We start from the raw sequence: 23849 nt of genomic DNA, 5'->3' as shown, positions 1-23849 counted from the left end.
CAAAAAACATTCATGAAGTTTGGTTCTTTTATGATTTTATTATGGGTTAACAGAAAAAGTGAGCAAATCTGCTGGGTCAAAAATATACATACATGGATCTGAAAAAGCGAATCATTGACTTGAACAAGTCAGGAAAGTCACTTGGAGCCATTTCAAAGCAGCTGCAGGTCCCAAGAGCAACAGTGCAAACAATTGTTTGTAAGTATAAAGTGCATGGCACTGTTTTGTCACTGCCACGATCAGGAAGAAAACGCAAGCCATCACCTGCTGCTGAGAGAAAATTGGTCACGAGGGTGAATATTTAACCGAGAATCACCAAAAAGCAGATCTGCCAAGAATTAGAAGCTGCTGGAACACAGGTGTCAGTGTCCACAGTCAAGCGTGTTTTGCATCTCCGTGGACTGAGAGGCTGCCGTGCAAGAAGGAAGCCCTTGCTCCAAAAGCGGCACCTTAAGGCTCGACTGAAGTTTGCTGCTGATCACATGGACAAAGATAAGACCTTCTGGAGGAAAGTTCTGTGGTCAGACGAAACAAAAATTGAGCTGTTTGGCCACAATGCCCAGCAATATGTTTGGAGGAGAAAAGGTGAGGCCTGTAACCCCAAGTACACCATGCCTACCGTCAAGCACGGTGGTGGTAGTATTATGCTGTGGGGCTGTTTTGCTGCCAATGGAACTGGTGCTTTACAGAGAGTAAATGGGTTAATGAAGAAGGAGGATTACCTTCAAATTCTTCAAGATAACCTAACGTCATCAGCCCGAAGATTGGGTCTTGGGCGCAGTTGGGTGTTCCAACAGGACAATGACCCCAAACACACATCCAAAGTGGTAATGGAATGGCTAAATCGGGCTGGAATTAAGGTTTTCGAATGGCCTTCCCAAAGTCCTGACTTGAACTTGTGGACAATGCTGAAGAAACAAGTCCATGTCAGAAAACCATCAAATTTAACTGAACCAATTCTGTCAAGAGGAGTGGTCAAAGATTCAACCAGAAGCTTACCAAAAGCGCCTAATTGAAGTGAAAATGGCCAAGGGACATGTTACCAAATATTAGCGCTGCTGTATGTATATTTTTGACCCAGCAGATTTGATCACTTTTTTCTGTTCACCCATAATAAAGTCATAAAAGAACCAAACTTCATGAATGTTTTTTGTGACATGAAGTATCTGTTCCAATCACTCTATCAGAGAAAAATCAGATTTGTAGAAATAACTGGAAACTCAAGAGAGCCATGACATTATGTTCTTCACAAGTGTATGTAGACTTTTGACCACAACTGTAGGTGCTGCACAACCCTATCACTCGTTGTCGCACTCAATCTGTAATGACGCCGTTTTACCTATATAGAGAGATAAAAGGCACCACAAAATGAGTAGAGTGAATTTTGGCAGCCTTTGGAGCCTTTCTTCAATTGGCTAAAACCTTGCACTCTCTCTCCCTATGATTAAATACATCATGGGAAGCAAAGTGGGAAACAAGCGGCCAATTGATCTTTGTCTTAACACCTTAAGTTATTTCCCAAAGCAGAGAAGATACAGTATATCCATTGGTAGCACGACGCACAGTCATGCAGACGCACAGATACTGTTGTCATGCATTTGGGCATGACTACAGTATCATTTACTGAAAGCTCAACAAATACACTAGATGGTAATATTTAGTCACAATATACAAAGTCAAAAGTCTTTCTATCCGTTGATCCCTCTCACAGAAATGTTAATAATGTAAATGCCATCTTGAGGATTTATTGTCATAATAAACAAATACAGTACTTATGTACTGTATGTTGAATGTATATATTCGTCCGAGTTTTATTCATTTTTTCTTAATGCATTGCCAAAATGTATATGATCGGGAAAAATGATCGGGAATGATTGGAATTCAATCGGGAGCAAAAAAAAGCAATCGGATCGGGAAATATCGGGATCGGCAGTTACTCAAACTAAAACGATCGGGAGCAAAAAAACATGATCGGAACAACCCTAGTATCGGTGCAACTCTACTGCAAAGTCAAAAATTTGCGTTAAACTCACTTGTTTGGTGTCCAGGTGGAAGGAAGCGAGTTGAAGAAAGTGCGTCCCAATTCTCGTGTATATCAACGTTACTACCTGCTAGACGCAGGCCTGCAAGCTTTGTGCTGGGAACCCTCCAAGAAGGAGTCTGACAAAGCCAGAATTGCACTCGCCACTATACGAGAGGTCACCGTCCTTCATTGATTCTTTCGGACAGACTCATTGGAAATGTTTACAAGCCCGAACCACATGAATGGTTGCGGTCGATTTGTTTGGATAGTTTCTGATGCTGGCGTATCTCTTGTGGCCTCGTATTTTTAGGTGAGGACGGGTCGTAACACAGAAATATTCCGCACCAGCGGCGTTTATGAGCAGATTTCAGAGGACTGCTCTTTCTCTATCATCTACGGAGAGCTGTACGAGAGCTTGGATCTCGTCGCGCCCTCCAGGGAAGTGGCTAATGTTTGGGTGACGGGCCTAAGGTTAGGCATCTTTTAGTTGTGATCTGCACCAGTTGAAAGTTGTAAACTTTTTGACGTCAATATTTTGTCTTGATCTCCAGGTATCTGATACAGCATGGAAAAAACGCCTTGGACATGCTTGCTAGCAGACAGCACAGACTTCGTGTAGGCTGGTTGGAGCAGCTCTTCTCATCTGCTGAATCGGATATTAACAAGGATATTGAACAAAGCATTTGCTTGCAGTCTGCCGTTAAACTGATCCAGACAGTGAATCCAGGGGTGAGCAGCGGAAAAGTGGAACATAGGTTTAAGGAGCTTCAGAGGGGTCGGGCTGAGCGTCTTTCTCTTAATAATGGATTAGGAGCTAAAGACTCATCCAAAGCCAAACCAAGACTGGGGTCGAACAACGAGAGGGTCACGCAACAGGAATTCAATGAGGTCTTTCATGACTTTTGTACACGTCCGGAGATTTACTTCCTCTTGGTGCAGTTCTCCAGCAACAAGGAATTCCTGGACACCAAAGACTTGACGAAGTTCCTCGAAGCTGAGCAAGGTGTTGCTAAGGTCAGTAGAATCACTTACACTCAAGATTGTACTACATGGTACCCGCGGGTTATTAAAAGTATTAAAAAAGCATTGAATTTAGTTTTCCATTATTAAAGGTATTAAAAGTATTAAATTAGCTGTTGTAAGTCTGGAATTTTTTCACCGTGGTCTTAATTTTCAAAAGCAATGACGCATAGAATTTTTACGATGCACTGCACTACAAATCGAAATGCAACTTGTGCGGGCCAAACCACCACAACCGCCAAAACGGAGAATCCATCCACCTCTGCATCGGGAATGCATCAGTTTGTCGGTGGAACGAAAACCCTGCGGGTAGAAGTATTGTGGATTCTGAACACCAAAACAGACCACCATTCATATACTTCAAATGGGTCCATTGGTGATCTGTTTCGGATATTACGTAATTTTTGGTCGGTATCAGCTGTCACAATGTTGGTCATATTGCGTTTTGTTCCAGAGGGAGTGTTCCCGATGTCGTAACTGTTATGTAACGAATTTTAACGAAAAGAAAACCGCACATTTTCTTAATGTTTAAATAGTCTACATATTTTAATGATCATTATAAATGCATTTACACAATGAAATAACGTTGGAAAAGTTTGTTTAACATAATGTTGGTCAAATCGTGTTTTTTTCCGGCGGGAGCATTTCCGACTTCGTAACTGCAGCCAATTTAAGCTCATCAAGACTTTAAGATAGAGGTCAAATTGGGCCTAAAAATCCAGCCCAACCCAAACTGGTCTGCGGGTATTAAAGCCCGACCCGCGTTTTGTGTGATAACATTTGTGACGATGTCTGCATAAAAGCCTGTCTTTTATAACGATTTCTTAATGTTTAAATAGACTACATATTTTTATGATCATTATAAATTTATTTACACAACGAAATAACGCTGGAAAAGTTTGTTACATATAAATAAACATGCGGTTTTGCGGACTCGCAGAGTGGAAGATTAAAAAGTGCGTATAGGCACGCTCTGGCTCTGCAATGACCATACAGCGCCTTCTTTTTTTTATCCAAATTATTTATTTTATAACAAGTATTCCTTAGTTTATCATTCATACATCGTTAATATATAGTTATTTCAAAAAGTTAGCGAGAAAGAACCCTGGCCCGGCCCGACGTAATAATTGACATTTGAATTTTGGTCATGTTTCAGTTTAATTTAGCCGTTTCCAGCTTGCTATGTTTATAATTGCGATGTTTGTTTACTGCTTTTCCCCTTATTGCGAAGAGAGAGGAAGTTACATCGGCCGCCGCTATATTTAAGTCATCAGCCATCTGCTGTGACCCGGGAATTTAACGCCTGCTTTCACGCACACTGCTTCCCATGTCAGTCGACACGGGAAATTGTTTTCACACACAACTGCTGCACGGTTAAGTCCCGTGATATTCCCGTTGTTTTGGAGTATGTGATAGGGGCTCAAGTTACATCCGGATACTTTAGGTTGCAGTTTATGGGTCATGCGAAGGCAGTGGACCTGCTTAAACATTTTGGTTTGCCTTTCGAATGAATGTGACTTTTGCCGTTTTAACTCAAGAGTTAGCCAGGTTCACTAGCGGCTAGCCTGTTACAGAAGATGGCTGGTCTGAGTCCTGTCCTCCTCCTCTTTTGTCAATAATTATTGTGTGCGTGTGTTTAAAAAAATTCTGACTTTATAATGTTACTTTAAATGTGTTTTAATTGTATCTTCAATATATGTGCATTCTTTTGTCAAACACACTTAGTAATTGAGGTTAAATTTGATATTCAGTGCTTTATTTATTTAATATGATTCAATATGATCTAAATAATGGGTGCGAGAAGTTAATTTTCAGTTGAAATGGCATTAAAGGTCTTAAAAGTCTTGAATATAGATTTATCAATCCTGGGGGTACCCTGTACTATCTGAGACAGAGACTTGAACGAGACTAGAACAAGACAGAGACAAGACTTAAGACCTTCAGGAATTGAGACAGACAACATCAAGCCCAACAAAAACTTGATCACAATCCCAGTATTTCCATTATCTTAACATCTAATTGCTCCCTTACGCAGGTAACAGAAGAAGACAGTCGACGGCTCATTCAGTCTCACGAGCCATCAGAAGAGGGTCGGCAGCTTGGCTACCTGTCGATGGACGGCTTCAACAGTTACCTGATGTCGCCTGAGTGCCACCTCTTTGATAGGGAGCATGACACTGTGTGTCAAGACATGTCCCAGCCATTGTCTCACTATTTCATCAACTCGTCTCACAACACCTACCTCATTGAGGACCAGTATAAAGGACCCTCTGACGTATCCGGGTATGTTCGAGCGCTGAAGATGGGCTGTCGATGCGTGGAGGTGGATGTATGGGACGGTCTGGATGAAGAGCCGGTGGTGTGTACCGGCCACACACTGTGCCCTCCTCTTGTACTGCGTAATGTTTTGGAAGCGATCGCACGGTTTGCTTTTGTCGCATCAGAATATCCATTGATCATCTGTATCGAGAACCACTGTTCACTTAGACAGCAGAAAGTTATGACGCAACATCTGGTGAAAATACTTGGGGATCAGCTATTTACAAACCCTCCGGACAAGAAGGAGTTATACCTTCCCTCGCCGCAAGCATTGAGGCATCAGATCCTGCTGAAGGCAAAGAAGCTGAGGCCCGGTTGCAAAGCAGAAGACGGTGAAGTAAGTGAGGAGGATGAAGGCGCTGAGATGTGTCCGAGGATGAAGACGGCAAACAATGGTGGGGCGGCACCTGCGGACAGTTCAAAAGGAACTCCGGAGAAACAAGGAAATTTAACAACTGCTAGCCAGTGTAGATCTCCTCATGTTGCCCGCAAAAAATTCCATCTGCTAAAGGAACTCTCAGACTTGGTGACTTTGTGCGAGTCGATCCACTTCGTCGACTTCCCAACCGCAACCAAGATCCAAAAACCGTGGCAATTGTGCTCTTTTCACGAGAGCCACGCCGGGCATCTCGCTGGTAAGAGCCCGGGGGAATTTGTCAACCATAACAAACACTTCCTGTCACGTGTTTACCCGAGTCCCAAGCGCATTGATTCCAGCAACATGAACCCTCAGGACCTTTGGAAATGTGGTTGCCAGATTGTGTCTATGAACTTCCAGACAGCTGGGCTGATGATGGACCTAAACGCGGCCTGGTTTCGACAGAACGGTAACTGTGGTTATGTTCTGCGGCCTGCGATCATGCGCCAGGAGGTGTCTTATTTTAGTGCAGACACCAAAGAGACTGTCCCTGGGGTGTCGCCTCAACTGCTCCACGTAAAGGTGTGTTGTATATCGACAAGCTTGACGCAGAACTCTCGGTAGCTTCTAAAATCAGCATGATTATGTTCTGAAAACAGCCCATGCGGTGACCCTTCCTAGGTAATCAGCGGACAGAATCTCCCCAAGCCCAAGGGTTCCGTGGCTAAAGGGGACGTGGTGGACCCTTATGTGTACGTTGAGATCCACGGCATCCCGGCCGACTGCACAGAACGCCGCACTAGGACCGTCTCGCACCACTGCAACAACCCGGTCTTCGATGAGAGCTTCGACTTCCAGATCAATTTGCCAGAGCTTGCCATGGTTCGCTTTATGGTGCTGGATGATGACTTCATAGGAGATGAGTTCATAGGTCGGTTAAGTCAGATAATCTTCGATTGTTGTATAAGGAGCATCCAAAAAGCACTCAAGTGCATTGGTCGTACAGGATTTTACCAATCATGTTTGTATTTGGTACAAACATGATAGGACACACCTTTTTGCGATTGGTTTATGTGTTTTTCTTATTTTCAGATTTTTAAAGCTTAAACTCGCTTCCAAAATGGCTGCCCCTCTTGAAGCTCGTCAGAGGTGGATGGGCGACCACTACGTGGCTTATCGCTATGCTGGCTTTACCCACCTCTTCATGGTCTTCCGGACCGTTTTTAAATTGCTGTACCCATCTTTTTACAGTACTATAGTCTATGGTATCATCCTCGTAGACATTTTCCAGCCGGTTGTGAATCCTCGGGGGGGGGTTCTCCCTCTGCAACAAGGAATTCGATTACAGCTCTTTGTTTCTGACGAGCTTCAAGAGGGACGGCCCTTTTGGGAGCTAGTTTTAGCTTTAAAAATCTGAAAATAGGAAAAACGTATAACAATCGCAAAAAGGTGTGTTCTATCATGTTTAGGAGTGGGAATCTCTTGGTACCTCACGATTTGTGATACAAAGCTCAAGATAACGATATGGCGATACAACAATTATCGATACATTGGTCAGGAAATCATTCTAGGATATTCTACAGACAACTAATTAACAGAAAAACAAGCTTCTAGTGTGAATTGGAATGGGTTTATCACTAGTAGACGTCCAATCCATTCGCTGCCATCCCTCCCACTTCAAACGGATTGAACGTCTATGCCTGTCAGTGGCAGGCAATTCGGCAATTAGGTAATTTGGGGCCATTTGAGGTCTCACTGGAACAGCACCAAACAAAAGTTCCAGCCTCATCACCTTGTCCAATGCAGATTCTTGACTCTTGACACCTTGTCCATTGAAGATTCTTGACTCTTGACAAGGTGATGATGCTGGAACTTTTGTTTGGTGCCGTTCCAGTGAGATTTACAAAGACGACTGCCTGAAGAAGACATCAAAATTCCCTCAGTCCTTGATGATATGGGGCTGCATGTCAGGCAAAGGCACTGGGGGGGATGGCTAGGTTTTAAATCTTCAAGTTTACTTTCAGTTTACATTGAAATTTTAGACTGCTTTCTTATCCCTTCAATTGAAAATATGTCATTTTCCAAGAAGACAATGCATCATGCCATAGACCTAAAATTGAAGGGAAAAGTACCGTTCTCTCACACACCATATAATTAATTGTTTGCATTAGTCTAACACATTCATTTAACTACAATTTAGGCAGACTTCACTTAGTGGCCTTGACACAGTAAAGTTAATCACCTTATCGGGGCTCCTGAGGGGGAAATTGAAAATGGTACCGTTTCTCGTAGGCACCGTCTAACTGTTTGCATTACCCGAACATACGGAATACAATTAATCAGGGAATAGTATCATTTCTCATATTTACTGTGGGACTCTACTACTCTGACACACCTAGTGTAGAATATATAGCACACCATAGTTTAATGAAAAGAAGCAGAATAAATACACAACGCCATATTATCATAGAAGCCCAACGTGTGCGCCACGAGCAAGATTGACACACCAAAAGCGCTCTTTGTCCGACAACAAGTAGAGCCAGCCCGGATAACAAAGTTGATTTCAGGCGCTCGGGACGTCAAGACCAGCGCTGGTCGATGTGGCAACCACATCCCATCCACGCCCGAAACCGGCCAGAGAGGGATGATCCCAAAGCAACGCCCGGACACAGCTTCAGCCGGCCCACTACATCACGGACTTAAAAAACACTGGAGACTTGAGATAACACAGATTTTTGCTGCACGGAAACATGTAGCCTTGTTTTGGATCCAGAATTGTCCCTCCGCCGTCCGTTTTTGCCTTGTTTTTGACCATTGTCGACGAATAAATTGTCAACCTGCTTTCGGCGAGTTTTTTTCAAACTTTTGGAACATGGAGTCAGTACAAAGGGTTAACATCAGAGATGAACGCGTGAAATTCCGCCTTCCCGGTTGGCGCGTGCGAGGCAGCATCGGCAGAGCGGCACTTTGTTTGGCTGTCGCCGTTTCCGTGCGGCTTGACTGGGGAGGCGAAATTCAAAGCATTGTTAAAGCATTCCTTGGAGAAAGACTCATCCAGTCAATGTCATGGACTGCAAATAGCCCTTGACACCTTTTTAAATCGATATCTCGATTCTTGGCAGGAGCATATCGATAACCTTTTGGGATACTACAGTTGTGGTCAAAAGTTGACATACACTTGTGAAGAACACAATGTCATGGCTCTCTTGAGTTTCCAGTTATTTCTACAACTCTGATTTTTCTCCGATAGAGTGATTGGAACAGATACTTCTTTGTCACAAAAAACATTCATGAAGTTTGGTTCTTTTATGACTTTATTATGGGTGAACAGAAAAAAGTGATTAATCTGCTGGGTCAAAAATATACATACAGCAGCGCTAATATTTGGTAACATGTCCCTTGGCCATTTTCACTTCAATTAGGCGCTTTTGGTAGGCTTCCACAAGCTTCTGGCAAGCTTCTGGTTGAATCTTTGACCACTCCTCTTGACAGAATTGGTGCAGTTCAGTTAAATTTGATGGCTTTCTGACATGGACTTGTTTCTTCAGCATTGTCCACAAGTTCTCAATGGGGTTTAAGTCAGGACTTTGGGAAGGCCATTCGAAAACCTTAATTCTAGCCTGATTTAGCCATTCCATTACCACTTTGGATGTGTGTTTGGGGTCATTGTCCTGTTGGAACACCCAACTGCGCCCAAGACCCAATCTTCGGGCTGATGACGTTAGGTTATCTTGAAGAATTTGAAGGTAAGCCTCCTTCTTCATTATCCCATTTACTCTCTGTAAAGCACCAGTTCCATTGGCAGCAAAACAGCCCCACAGCATAACACTACCACCACCGTGCTTGACGGTAGGCATGGTGTACTTGGGGTTAAAGGCCTCACATTTTCTCCTCCAAACATATTGCTGGGCATTGTGGCCAAACAGCTCGATTTTTGTTTCGTCTGACCACAGAACTTTCCTCCAGAAGGTCTTATCTTTGTCCATGTGATCTGCAGCAAACTTCAGTCGAGCTTTTGGAGCAAGGGCTTCCTTCTTGCACGGCAGCCTCTCAGTCCATGGAGATGCAAAACACGCTTGACTGTGGACACCGACACCTGTGTTCCAGCAGCTTCTAATTCGTGGCAGATCTGCTTTTTGGTGATTCTCGGTTGAATCTTCACCCTCCTGACCAATTTTCTCTCAGCAGCAGGTGATAGCTTACGTTTTCTTCCTGATCGTGGCAGTGACAAAACAGTGCCATGCACTTTATATTTACAAACAATTGTTTGCACTGTTGCTCTTGGGACCTGCAGCTGCTTTGAAATGGCTCCAAGTGACTTTCCTGACTTGTTCAAGTCAATGATTCACTTTTTCAGATCCATGTATGCATATTTTTGACCCAGCAGATTTGATCACTTTTTCTGTTCACCCAACCCAACTTCATGAATGTTTTTTGTGACAAAGAAGTATCTGTTCCACTCACTCTATCGGAGAAAAATCAGAGTTGTATAAATAACTGGAAACTCAAGAGAGCCATGACATTATGTTCTTCACAAGTGTATGTAAACTTTTGACCACAACTGTAAGTATCATGATATATCACCATTTCGATATTTTGTCACACCCCTAATCATGTTTGTGCCAAATATAAAGAAGATTGGTAAAATCCTGAATGGTAAAATCCTGTACAAGCAATGCACCTCGTACACTGATTTAAAGATTGTATGAATACTCTGCTCCAGGTCAGTACACCATCCCTTTTGAGTGTCTCCAACCGGGCTACCGCCACGTCCCGCTTCAGTCCCTGACCGGGGAAGAGCTTCCACACTCCAGACTCTTCGTTCATGTGGCCATCACCAACCGTAGAGGAGGAGGCAAGCCTCACAAAAGAGGCCTGTCTGTGCGCAAAGCCCGGAGGAGTCGGGACTACACGGCTCTTCGGGACTTGGAAATCCGTTCTGTCGATGAGGTTTTCAAAACTGCATCACCTTTATTGAGAGAGGCCACTGACTTGAGGGAAAACATGCAGGTGAGCGGATCAACAGTCTTACGACATATTTATGGTCTCTAATCCGATTCTAATTAGTTGACATTTGTTTTTCCCGAACAGAATTCCGTAGCTATGTTCAGGGAGCTCTGCGGGGTACCGGCTGTGTCCAACCTCATGCAGTGCATTCTCGCACTTGGCTCCAGAGTGAGAGGACCTGACGGGATGCCTTTACTACTGTTTGACCTCCAGAAGCACTTCCCCACCCTGGAGCCTCAGGGACCCCTGCCTGATGTCCTTCGCCGCGTCGTGTCCACATACGACATGGTGAGGAAGGAAAGGAACTGACAGTAAATATGCTTATTGTTGTTTTGCCCTCCAGATACACAACATATCTCTGAAGTAGATGAAAAGGAAGGAAATGTTAAACAAAAGCTGCAAAGATCACCAAAGTGCCACCGCCCATCTTCCTGTCTGCTTCTTACAACAATGAACACCCCTCGTGTAGACAGAACTTCCTTTCGAGCGCATTTTTTTTGAACAAACGGACCTTTTTCATACAGAAACTAGGCTGATTTTCACTTTTATCTGAATCTAGTGTACTTCCACCCAAATGAAAGAGGGAGTTTCTTTGACCCAGGAGGAATTCTTTAGTAAAACAAATATGATCATGAATGAGCCCCTGTGGACATAGAGTTCAAGAGGTTTGTTTGCAGCCTCAAAATAACACTGTTTTCTACTGTGAAACAGTAGGGGGTCAATCTCGCTGTAGGGTTGTTTTGCCTCGCCAGGTACAGGGAATCGCTAGCTTGTTCAAGATACCATGAATAGAATTACCTAGCAAGAGATATTGGGTGTAAATGTCATGCAGGTAGCTTTAAAACGCTTCTTTCTTGTCGGGTGGTATAATTCCAGCCAACAGAGGCTTTAACTCTTTATCAGGCACTCATTTAACTCAAAGGATGTTACGCGCCTTCAATGGCAGACAATGAGTTAACAGTAAATATATTTTTTTAAAAATAACTTGGTATTCTTTAAAAATAAAAAAAATTTTTAACTAGGGCTGTCAAAATTAACACATTAGTGGGCGGTAATTATTTTTTTTAAATTAATCACGTTAAAATATTTAACGCAATTAACGCATGCGCGGAACGACCCACACAAGCATTGCCGCGAACAGACTACAATGGCGCCGTTTGAAGTATATTGAGAGCTAAGGGCAGAGACAAGCAAGTGGAGTGGACGCAGGTGTTACCGGCACCCGCCAAGGGGGCCGCTGTTATTTTCAATGTGACCGGCATTGTCAGATTGAGCAGTGAGGAAGAAAGTGGTCGAGCGAGAGAGTAGAGAAAGTGCGCAGTTAGCGCAGGCTCAAGTGCTGCGTCCCCCACATGCTTTTGTTTTGTTAATAAAAGTACCCACAAAAAGCCATTCAACGCCTCTTGCGGAAATCGGACCAACCGACGACAATGAGTTAGCATGAATCGCCGGTCCATAGCACCGCCAATTACCAAGAAGGGCGAATTGGTAACGCAGGCATTTATTGGAGCCGCGCTATTTAATGGAATAAGCAGTGGCATCTCTTCCACAACTGTTATAACTATTGTGGCAAGCGACATGTGGAACGATAGCTGGAGATGATCTTTTTCTTAACACCATGAATTGTACTCAACAAATTCCCATCATGTATTTGGGCAGTTAAGAACATTTAAGTCGCTACAGCATCATTTAGTGAAAGCACAACAAAAATAATATTCCTATCCCTCAAAAATAAAATGATGTTCACAAAAAGAAAAGCACTCAATGCAAAGAGATCTGGCATTCCCAATCAAATTAGCGATGCAAAATAATACTCTATTCAAACATTAAGTTTAGCTCAACAAATACACTAGATGGCAATATTTTGTCACAATATACAAACTATCAAAATTACTATAACTTGTACTCACATTTATCTTTTAAGAATTACAAGTCTTTCTATCCGTGGATCCCTTTCACAGAAAGAATGTTAATGCCGTGTTGTGGATTTATTGTTATAATAAACAAATACAGTACTTATGTTGAATGTATATATCCGTCTCGTCTGATCTTTCCAATCCAACAATAATTTACAGAAAAATATGGCATATTTTAGAGATGGTTTGAATTGTGATTAATTGCGATTAATTACAATTAATTAATGTTTAAGCTGTGATTAACTCGGCTAAAAATGTATCATTTGACAGCCCTATAAAAAAACAAAAGAGGAAAAAACTTAATATTTCCTTTTGTATTAAATTTTTTTTTTTTTAAACGATATAAAATAATACTGCACTTATTTTCATTATTCATTTCATTCCCCCCATATACTTGTATATATTTTCACAAATGGTTTTTAAGCACAGCAAACTTACTAATTATATAAATGAGATGCGTATAAAAGAAAACAATGATTTGTACATGTATACATGCATATGGCGGAAACACTCAGGTGACTTGAAGTTCCGCTCTGAGAACCCCAATTTGGCCAAATTTCAAATTTGTCCGATATGCACGTGTGATAAAGTGGGGCAAATAAGTATTTAGTCAACCACCAATTGTGCAAGTTCTCCTACTTGAAAAGATGAGAGAGGCCTGTAATTGTCAACATGGGTAAACCTCAACCATGAGAGACAGAATGTGGAAAAAAAAACCAACAGAAAATCACATTGTTTGATTTTTAAAGAATTTATTTCCATATTAGAGTGGAAAATCCCGGTAAGTATTTGGGTCACCGACAAACAAGTAAGATTTCGGGCTGTCAAAGAGGTCTAAAGAGGCTCCACACGTCAGCTGTATTAATGGCACCTGTTTTAACTCATTATCGGTATAAAAGACACCTGTCCACAACCTCAGTCAGTCACACGCCAAACTCCACTATGGCCAAGACCAAAGAGCTGGCGCAGGACACCAGAGACAAAATTGTAGACCTGCAACAGGCTGGGAAGACTGAATCTGCAACAGGGAAAACGCTTGGTGTAAAGAAATCAACTGTGGGAGCAATTATTAGAAAATGGAAGACATACAAGGCAAGGCAAATTTATTTATATAGCACAATTCAACACAAGGCAATTCAAAGTGCTTTACATCACATGAAGATCATAAAAATCACATTTAAATCAACACAACGTAGAAACGAAGACAAAAGATCGCATTTAATCACAGAATAAAAATAAATAAAAATAAAACAAAAACTACTACTACTAATAATAATTGAAATCAGCAATGGAGATAAAAACGAGGAATAGAAAGCAGGTAGATTGAAATATATAGACAGTTATAGATATGCAGTGCTAAACAAAAGCGTTTTTAGCCCTGATTTAAAAAAGCTAACAGTTTGAGCATACTTCAGACGTTTGGGTAACTTGTTCCAGAGGTGAGGAGCATATGCTGCCTCACCCTGCTTGGTTCTTGTTCTTGGAACATGCAGAAGACCGGTTCCAGACGACCTTAGGGGTCTAGATGTCTCATAGGACTCTTAACAAGTCAAGCATGTATTTTGGTCCAAGGCCATTAAGTGTTTTGTAGACGAGCAGTAGTATTTTATAGTCTATCCTTTGACTTACTGGAAGCCAGTGTAGCGATTTCAAAACTGGTGTAATGTGGTCCAGCTTCCTTGTATTTGTGAGGACTCTGGCTGCAGCATTCTGTACCAGCTGCAACTTCCTGACTGATTTTTTATCAAGACCTGTAAATATACCGTTGCAATAGTCCAATCTGCTGAAAATGAATGCATGCATAAGTTTTTCCATGTCTTGTTGAGTCAGAAGCCCCTTAATTCTGGTTATATTTTTTAGGTGGTAATAAGCGGATTTAGTGACGGACTTTAAATGGCTATCAAATTTTAGGTCTGAGTCAATAATTACGCCAAGGTTTCTGACTTGATTTGTAGCTGTAAGTGACATTGTGCTAAGTTCGCTGCTTATCTTTGACCTTTCCTTTTTTGGCCCAAAAATGATCGCCTCTGTCTTCTGCACATTTAACTGGAGAAAATTCTGGCACATCCATTCATTGATTTGATGAATGCATTTGCTCAGGGTGACTAAGGGACTATAATTATGTGGGGACACAGAAATGTACAGTTGTGTGTCATCTGCATAGGCGTGATAGGAGATGTCATACTGTTCCATTATCTGAGCTAACGGAACAAGACCACTGATAATCTCCCTTGATCTGGGGCTCCATGTAAGATCTCACCCCGTGGCAGCAAAATGATAACAAGAACGGTGAGCAAAAATCCCAGAACCACACGGGGGGACCTAGTGAATGACCTACAGAGAGCTGGGACCACAGTAACAAAGGCTACTATCAGTAACACAATGCACCGCCAGGGACTCAAATCCTGCACTGCCAGACGTATCCCCCTGCTGAAGCCAGTACGCGCCCAGGCCCATCTGCGGTTCGCTAGAGAGCATTTGGATGATCCAGAAGAGGACTGGGAGAATGTGTTATGGTCAGATAAAACAAAAATAGAACTTTTTGGTAGAAACACAGGTTCTCGTGTTTGGAGGAGAAAGAATACTGAATTGCAGCCGAAGAACACCATACCCACCGTGAAACATGGGGGTGGAAACATCATGCTTTGGGGCTGTTTTTCTGCAAAGGGACCAGGACGACTGATCTGTGTGAAGGAAAGAATGAATGGGGCCATGTATCGAGAGATTTTGAGTGAAAATCTCCTTCCATCAGCAAGGGCAATGAAAATGAGACTTGGCTGGGGGGTCTTTCAGCATGACAATGATCCCAAACACACAGCCAGGGCAACATAGGAGTGGCTTCGTAAGAAGCATTTCAAGGTCCTGGAGTGGCCTAGCCAGTCTCCAGATCTCAACCTCATAGAAAATCTGTGGAGGGAGTTGAAAGTCCTTGTTGCCCAACGACAGCCCCAAAACATCACTGCTCTAGAGGAGATCTGCATGGAGGAATGGGCCAAAATACCAGCAACAGTGTGTGGAAGAGCTTGTGAAGAGTTACAAAAAACGTTTGGCCTTCATTATTGCCAACAAAGGGTACATAACAGTATTGAGATGAACTTTTGGTATTGACCAAATACTTATTTTCCACCATGATTTGCAAATAAATTCTTTAAAAATCAAACAATGTGATTTTCAGGTTTTTTTCCCCCCACATTCTGTCTCTCGTGGTTGAGGTTTAACCATGTTGACAATTACAGGCCTCTCTAATATTTTCAAGTGGGAGAACTTGCACAAATAGTGGTTGACTAAATACTTTTTTGCCCCACTGTAAATATTGTGAACTATGAGACTAGTCAGTAAGGAAATTAGCGGCCGCCATATTTAAACAAAGAGCTTTTTCTGTTGAAAACTCTTCTGAATAAATACTTAAATCACTGAATTCTTTATAGATATGGACGTAAAACATTCTCGATTCTTTGTTAAAAGCAAAAAAAAAACGTGCAGGTGGCATTTATTTTACGTAAATATTACAACTATGAGGATATTAAGGAAGTTAGCGGCTGCCATATGTAAACAAAGAGCTTTTTCCGTTGAAAATTCTTGTGAATAAATGCTTAAATCCCTGAATTCTTTATAGATATGGACGTCAAACAGTCTTGATTCTTGCAGTTAGCAGTTATTTTACGTAAATATTGCGAAGTATAATGCCAATGCTGTAGCGTTTAATTTCTCAGATTTTTTTCACATTTCAAAATGCATGCATGGTACGAAAAAAATAATAATTGCCTTGAATCCTCAACCAAATCCCTCCTGCGCCAATCCTTCCTGGTTGTATGCGGTACAGCTTTCGTACTTTTTCAACCTAAATGTGTTAACCAACTGCGACCGACTGCGAATAATTGAAGCGGACTGTAGGACCGCCCCCCTCCTTGAATTACGAAGTCCATGGTAGCAATTACAATTTATACCTGGAACTGCAGAAGTGTAAGTTCCAAGCTTTTTTTGGGGTATTCTGTCTGTCTCTCACATCCCAAAAACATGCATGTACAGTTTGTAAGGTAGGTGCAGTGGCGCCACCAGGGGGTGGCCAGGGGTGGCCACGGCCACCCCTATAAATTGGTTGGCCACCCCACTTGCCAGTATATCGTTAGATTGTTGTAGCATCAGTTATGGATTTCATCCACAATGAATGCATTTATTTTGTTTTGTTAAATGTAGGGCTGTCAAATGTATCGCGTTAACGGGCGGCAATTAATTTTTTAAATTAATCACGTGAAAATACTAATCGCAATTAACGCATTCGCGGTACGACTCACTCACGCATTGCCGCAAACAGCCTACAATGGCGCCGTTTTACTTCTATACAGAGATAAGAGGCAGTGTCAAGCGAGTGGAGTAGATACAAGCATTCATTGGGGCCGTGCTTTTAATTGGCAAAAGCTTTGTCATCTCTCCCACAGCAACTATAAATATTATGGGAAGCGACGTGGGGAGGAATGACAGGAGTTGATCTTTTTCTAAACACCCTGTAGTGTACCCAACGCAGAGAAGATCTAGCATTTGCAGCCACCACGGACAGTCATGGTTGCACTACTTCCCATCATGCATTTGGGCAGAACAGTTAAGTCGCTACAGTATCATTTACTGAAAGCTCAACAAATACACTAGATGGCAATATTTAGTCACAATATACAAACTCACATTTATCCTTTAAGAATTACAAGTCTTTCTATCCGTGGATCACTTTCACAGAAAGAATGTTAATAATGTTAATGCCATCTTGTGGATTTATTGTTATAATAAACAAATACAGTACTTATGTACAGTATGTTGAATGTATGTATCCGTCTTCTTATCTTTCCATTCCAACAATTTACAGAAAAAATATGGCATATTTTAGAGATGGTTTGAATTGCAATTAATTACGATTAATTAATTTTTAAGCTGTGATTAACTCGATTAAAAATTTTAATCGTTTGACAGCCCTAGTGAAATGTACACCTTATGCCTAATATATACATAACACAATAAAACAGAATTGTTGTGGAACTCAAAATGTTGACTGGACAGTTATGGACTATGCACATTAAATCATGAGTAACATCAAATATTACACAATACACCAAAGTATATCAGTAGCCGTGTCCTTAAGTCTTTCTGATAGTTTTCCCCTGACCTTTTTACTGCAATAATATAATGAAAACCTAAAATTATGGCTTTTAGTTTTGGCCACCCCAAGATTTTAAGTGGCCCCATCTGGCCACCCGTATGAAAAATTTCTGGAGGCGCCACTGGGTAGGTGAGCAATCCAGTGTAGCCCCGCCTCTTAACCCCGAGTGCACTGGGATTGGTTCCAGCTCACCTGCGACCCTAATGAGAACACGCACTATAGAAACCGGCTGAATAGCTTCTCATTTTGCTTTAATTCTACCGTTCTTTCACCCTCCAACCTACACAGTTCCTGCCCTTTCCTCCTTTCCCCTGAGGGGCTGCTTCAACTGTAGCTGACCCACATAAAGGCGACTCAACGCAGATGTGCACTTGCACTCAGCCATTTTACTCAACATTATACCTTTTCATGCTGCTGCATCACAAATATTTGAACTCATTAGCGTTACGTACGAGGAGCCGAACCGCCGACAAATGAATAATCACTCCATCTCGTCTTATTAAGTTGTAATGAAGGCCTCGGCGTGTAGACCTAATTTAATTACAGTACTTCGTCACTGATGTTTTAGCAGAAACCGCGACGTGCGCATGTCTTTTTATGTGATTTGGAGCCGCTTGCATTTTGAATCAAGGATCACGGCTGTGCTGAATGCTATTAGCATAGATTTGAATAAGAGTTTGCCCAAATGTTTTTTCACACCTGCATTCTAAACTGCATGTATGTTCGATTTATGCCTTCGTGCGCGTGTGCGTGAGAATCATTAGTTTGTTAAACAGAGAGGGTGACATCCCTGCAGGCTTTGCGAGTTGAGTCCTCGCATTAATCAGCCGGAGGCAACTAATGTTATTACTATGCTCCGTGTGTGTGTGTGGTCATTACTCCAACAGAGTGGCCTCTGAGGATTCCAGCACAATGTGCATGCGTTTATCTGGAGAAGCATATATGACGATAATCTGGCATGCTCATTATTTTAATTAGCGCGGACACATGCGAAAGCTTTACGATTCTATGACTGCATTGTAAATTTTGAATTAGACTTGTCACTGTTTGGTTAGTAGGAAACATAAGACAAACTCAGCCTCATGTTTGTGTGTGTGTGTGCAGATGGTCCAGGCTAGCAAAGCAGTGCTTGAGCTTTCTGATGGAATTCATGAGAAGATTCTGAATATTCAGACGACAGGTGAGTGAAAATATCGTTACCGTAATTCTCGCACTCTAAGGCGCACCTGACTACCATAATTTTTGGACTATAAGCCGCACCCACCAAATTTGACACAAAAACGGCATTTGTTCACAGATAAGCCGCACTGGACTATTAAGCCGCAACACTCATCACTGTATTATGGAATATTTACACCAAAAGATAGTAACCGGTAACACTTTATTTTGACAGCGGCACTGTAAGACTGTCATAAGACCAAATGAACCACCATGAAGCTTTGAACCAATGGGCTGAAAAGCTTCATTGCTTCGAGAAGCTTAATTTGCCCATCACTGCTCCACCTGCTGTCAATACTGTTGTCGTCCGACATGCCTCCTAGCATGCATTGCAGCACTACAGATGTAAATAACAATCAAAATTCATGTTCTATGCCAATTATTTCTTCAGTTACTGTTTCAGTTGTTTCATTTATTGCTAGATATGGTATTTGGTAACTCTTTATTTGAAAGTGGCGCCATAAAACTGTCATTAGACAATCATAATTATGACATGACACTGTTCTGACAAATAATGAATGCTTATACCAGATGTCATTTCGTGTTATCCGGCAAATTATCTCACTTTTGAAAGGATGTAAAAGATCCGAGCTGAACATAAATGGAGATAGTGACATAGTTTGCCTGTTGACACTTAATGACATCTGTCATAAGCATTCAGTAATGCTTGATAGTGTCATGTCATAATTGTGACGGTCATAAGATTTATAAGACATATTTGGTAACATTTTATTTGACAGTCGTGCCATAAGACTATCATAATTATGACATGACACTGCCATGAGCATTAATGAATCCTTATGACAGATGTCATTTTGTGTCATCGGCAAATTATCTCACTTTTGAATAGTTTAAAAGATCTGAGCTGGACATAAATGGAGTTAGTGACATAGTTTTCCGGATGACAATGACATCTGTCATAAGCATACATTAATGCCCTTGATAGTGTTATAATTATGACGGTCTTATGACGCCGCTCTCAAATAAAGTGTTACCTATTAACCCAAATAAATCAACAAATAAGCCGCGCTGGACGATAAGCCGCAGGATACTGAGGGAGGGAAAAAAGTAGCGGCTTATAGTCCGGAAATTTACGGTATAATCCGCCACCTGCCAAATTTGACACGAAAATGGCATTTTTGTGCCATAGACTTCACTATCAGTTGATAGGACACAGGGATCGGGGCCGATCTGGAGGTAGGGTTGGGCAGTTTTTGAAATTGAACGATTCCGATTCCATTTTTCGATTCCGAACGATTCTTGATTCAGATTTTTTTTTTTTTTTAAACCTGTCCTGGTCAGCTGTTTGACACGGAGAATGGAAGACTATGTGCCCGGTTGGTCTGAACAGTTTTAATTAAAGTTGTCCCGATCGATCGGCATCGATCGGGTCCGATTCACGTCATTTTCAAAATATCGGAATCGGTATAAAAATATCGGACATGCCTTTTTTTAATATATATATATATTTTTTAATTAAATCGTTTTCTAATTGTATTTACCGTTACAGACAAAATGTCTTACACTCATCCAGAGTCTTTAGTTTTGGCTTAAAGTAGGGCTATCAAATTTATCGCAGTAACGGCGGTAATAACATCAAAATATTTAACGCAATTGACGCATGCGGTGCACTACCCACTCACGCATTGTTGCGTCCAATCTATAATGGCACCGTTTTACATATAGAGCTAAAAGGCAATGTAAAATGAGTAGAGACAATTTTGGCAGCGTTTGGAGCCTTCTTTTGATTGGCTAAAGCCTTACAATCCCTCTCTCAACGATTAGAAATTTCGTGGGAAGCAATGTGGGGAAGAAAGGTAGTAGTTGATCTATTTCGTAACACCCTATGTTATTTCCTAAGCCAGAGAATATATATCAATTGGTACCATTGCGCACAGTCATGGTTGCACTTCCCATCATGCATTTGGGCAGAACAGTTAAATGGCTACAGTATCATTTACTGAAAGCTCAACAAATATACTAGATGGCAATATTTAGTCTCAATATACCAAGTCACATTTATCCTTTAAGAATTACAAGTCTTTCTATCCGTGGATCCCTCTCACAAAGAATGTTAGTAATGTAAATGCCATCTTGAGGATTTATTGTCATAATAAACAAATACAGTACTTATGTACTGTATGTTGAATGTATATGTTCGTCTGAGTTTTATTCATTTTTTTCTTAATGCATTGCCAAAATGTATATGATCGGGAAAAATTATCGGGAATGATTGGAATTGAATCGGGAGCAAAAAAAAAAAAAAAGCAATCGGATCGGGAAATATCGGGATATCATAATTATCTTGAATCCTTGACCAACTCACTCTTGAGACATTCCTACTTTCTTGTATCCAGGCAAACATTTGTCCTATTTCCACCTAAATCCGGCATTAGAACGCAGCGTGTGTTTGCGTTTATCGCAGTGAAAGCCAACTCGGCGTTCTGCCTGGGTCGGTCCCCTACTGGAAGGCGTGGCGCAATGTCTGTGGGAGCTGTCTTGTCAACAGATGTAGTCTTGATTAGTTGACAGCAGGTGGCAGTAGAGGTTGACTGTCTCCCCCAAAGTAGCAGTGATGGCCAAATGAAGCTTCTTGAAGCAATGAAGCTCTGCAGCCAATTGGTTCAAAGCTTAATGGTGGTTCATTTCGTCTTATGACAGTCGTATTATGCCGCTGTCAAATAAGGTGTTACCGGTTTATATCTTTTGGTGTAAATATCCCATAATACAGTGAGGACAGCTGCGGCTTATAGTCCACTGCGGCTTATCTATGAACAAATGCCATTTTTGGGTCAAATTTGGTGGGTGGCGGCTTACAGTCAGGCGCACTTAATAGTCCGAAAATTACGGTATTTGACATAGAGCGCTGCCCTCAAAATGGCTCGAAAGCACAGATTTTAACCTCTCCCAGTTTTTTTTTTGCACCAATTGACCACGGAAAACCGTAGATGTGATCCTTTTAATTTCATAATCGGAACTGTGATGGAACCATTCACTATTCAACTATTCACTATGATCAGGGGTGAAAGTGGCTAGAATTTCTTGCCGGAACTCTCCAATGTGTAGGTCACCACTGAGCCAGAAATGTAGTTAAACCTCCCAAAACTACTGAAAAGCAAAGAAAACTGTTTTGGCACAGTTATTTCTATAACACATACAAAAACTGATTTTATTCAAAATTGTATTTTTTCAATGATTTGCAAAATAAATGTTAACAAAAACAGCAATAGCCCCAACCTCCATCTCCTAATCTTTATTTTCCCTCATTTCCTCACATACTAAATGCCAAATCTCAATTTGAACTACTTAAGAACATAGGATGTATTTTAAAATTGAAGTTAATGTATACATTTACTTTCGCTTTCTTTCTTTTTTTAATAATAAAGATATAAGTAGCATACATTCAGGAAAATAAGTACAAATGACTTATATTACGCAGAGTGAAATGGAAAATATTTTGAAGATCGCGAAAACATTGACTTTTTTTTTTTAATCATAAGGAAATGAATAAGTAGCCTAACATAAATGAACAAATATAAGTCCAAAGTGCACATTGACAGCTAAGATGTTCTGAACCTCACCATCAGAGGGAATAAAACTACATATGATAAATAAGCCTCAACTCTTTTGTTGCTCTCTAAGATTTGATCCATTTTATGTTGCATTGCCCTTTTTTTGTCGCATCAATTCAACCTTTTGCTGTTCCAGAAAACATGCACATTTGAACCAATCAGAGCTAACCATCTCTGCTGATCACGTCAGTATGTCAGCCAACTGAACGGATAAATGAGTCCAGGCGTTTTGCTTTGCATTCGCACATTGACGTGACTCGTCATCGTCAGACTCAGATAACTGCAGCAGCTGGGGAAACCTCCATGCTGTCCGTGGAATAAAATCAATAAAAAATGGCGGAAAACACAGACAAGACTGAAAAAGAAGTTTCTGCTCTTGCACTCCTCTTTAAAAGAACCTGCTGTATTTTAAGCTAAAACAACTGTTGTGTTTGATAGAACAATACAGTATGTCTGTATGCTGCCATAGCAGATTCATGGCACATTAAGCCCCCAGACTATTTTTAATTTGTCCATTTTACCCTGAAAACCCCCGTTTACAGACGTCGCGCAACCGCTTTTGTTTCAACCCAGCCATAAAACAAAGGTAATTAATTATATTTATTATTCAAAATGTCTGTCGTTTTCAGCTTAGAATCATTCATTGATGTCTCAAATTTCGTTTGGAAAAAAAAAAAAAAAAAAACGACTTAAAAAAATTATTCACTCACATATTTTAAACTTTTAGACAAATTATGTCACAATGAAAAAAATGGCGTCTGTAAAAAAGTCACGGATATCTACCTCATAACTATTGCTTAACTGTATTTTTTTTGTTAGTCGCATTTTCTCCAATGCATTAGATGATAAATAATTGATCCAAACAAAAAAAAAATTGAAAAAAACATTTCAAAGGGTAAATATATGAAAAAGAAAATCTCGACCACTCCTTGATGTCTGCGATTTCTGCATTGCGACCCTTGTTATATTACCATGTTTCACCCATAAAATCCCCAAAAAAATCCAGCTGTGGCCATTCACAGCTGTGTCTTGACACTCAGTGATACATGCTACATGGAGTTTTTGGATCGAAACAAAGTAGGTACGCGATAATATCTCGTTAAAGTCATGGCGTCTGTAATTCTGTTCTCGCGTGCTTTCACCTCAGATAGGGTTCTGCTGTTTAAAAAATATAATTAAAAAAAAAAAAAAGCTCCTGCTCAAAATTTTTCTTCCCCCAGAAAATTGAGATTTTAAGCTTTCCAATGATGTATCACACATGCATATC

The 23849-nt window shown here is 41.1% G+C and overlaps 1 protein-coding gene across 3 annotated transcripts in view; it reads left to right on the top strand.

Moving 5' to 3' along the window:
* Positions 1 to 23849, top strand: part of LOC130910306 (inactive phospholipase C-like protein 2) — a 114308-nt gene that overhangs the window by 81902 nt on the left and 8557 nt on the right. For 2 of the 3 annotated variants that reach the window (XM_057827488.1, XM_057827487.1), the window contains exons 4-11: positions 2049 to 2198; positions 2334 to 2494; positions 2575 to 3037; positions 5079 to 6302; positions 6402 to 6651; positions 10444 to 10730; positions 10812 to 11015; positions 18897 to 18972. In XM_057827488.1, coding sequence (XP_057683471.1) covers positions 2049 to 2198; positions 2334 to 2494; positions 2575 to 3037; positions 5079 to 6302; positions 6402 to 6651; positions 10444 to 10730; positions 10812 to 11015; positions 18897 to 18972 — 2815 coding nt within the window. Of the gene's footprint in view, positions 1 to 2048; positions 2199 to 2333; positions 2495 to 2574; positions 3038 to 5078; positions 6303 to 6401; positions 6652 to 10443; positions 10731 to 10811; positions 11016 to 11070; positions 12895 to 18896; positions 18973 to 23849 lie in introns of those variants that run through there. The other variant, XM_057827489.1, reaches the window with a different exon arrangement.

The sequence above is a fragment of the Corythoichthys intestinalis genome, chromosome 22 (genome assembly GCF_030265065.1).
Source record: "Corythoichthys intestinalis isolate RoL2023-P3 chromosome 22, ASM3026506v1, whole genome shotgun sequence".
In the NCBI taxonomy this organism is placed as follows: domain Eukaryota; kingdom Metazoa; phylum Chordata; class Actinopteri; order Syngnathiformes; family Syngnathidae; genus Corythoichthys; species Corythoichthys intestinalis.
The sequence above is the reverse complement of the archived record's forward strand: the minus strand, read 5'-3'. Positions and strand labels throughout refer to the sequence as shown.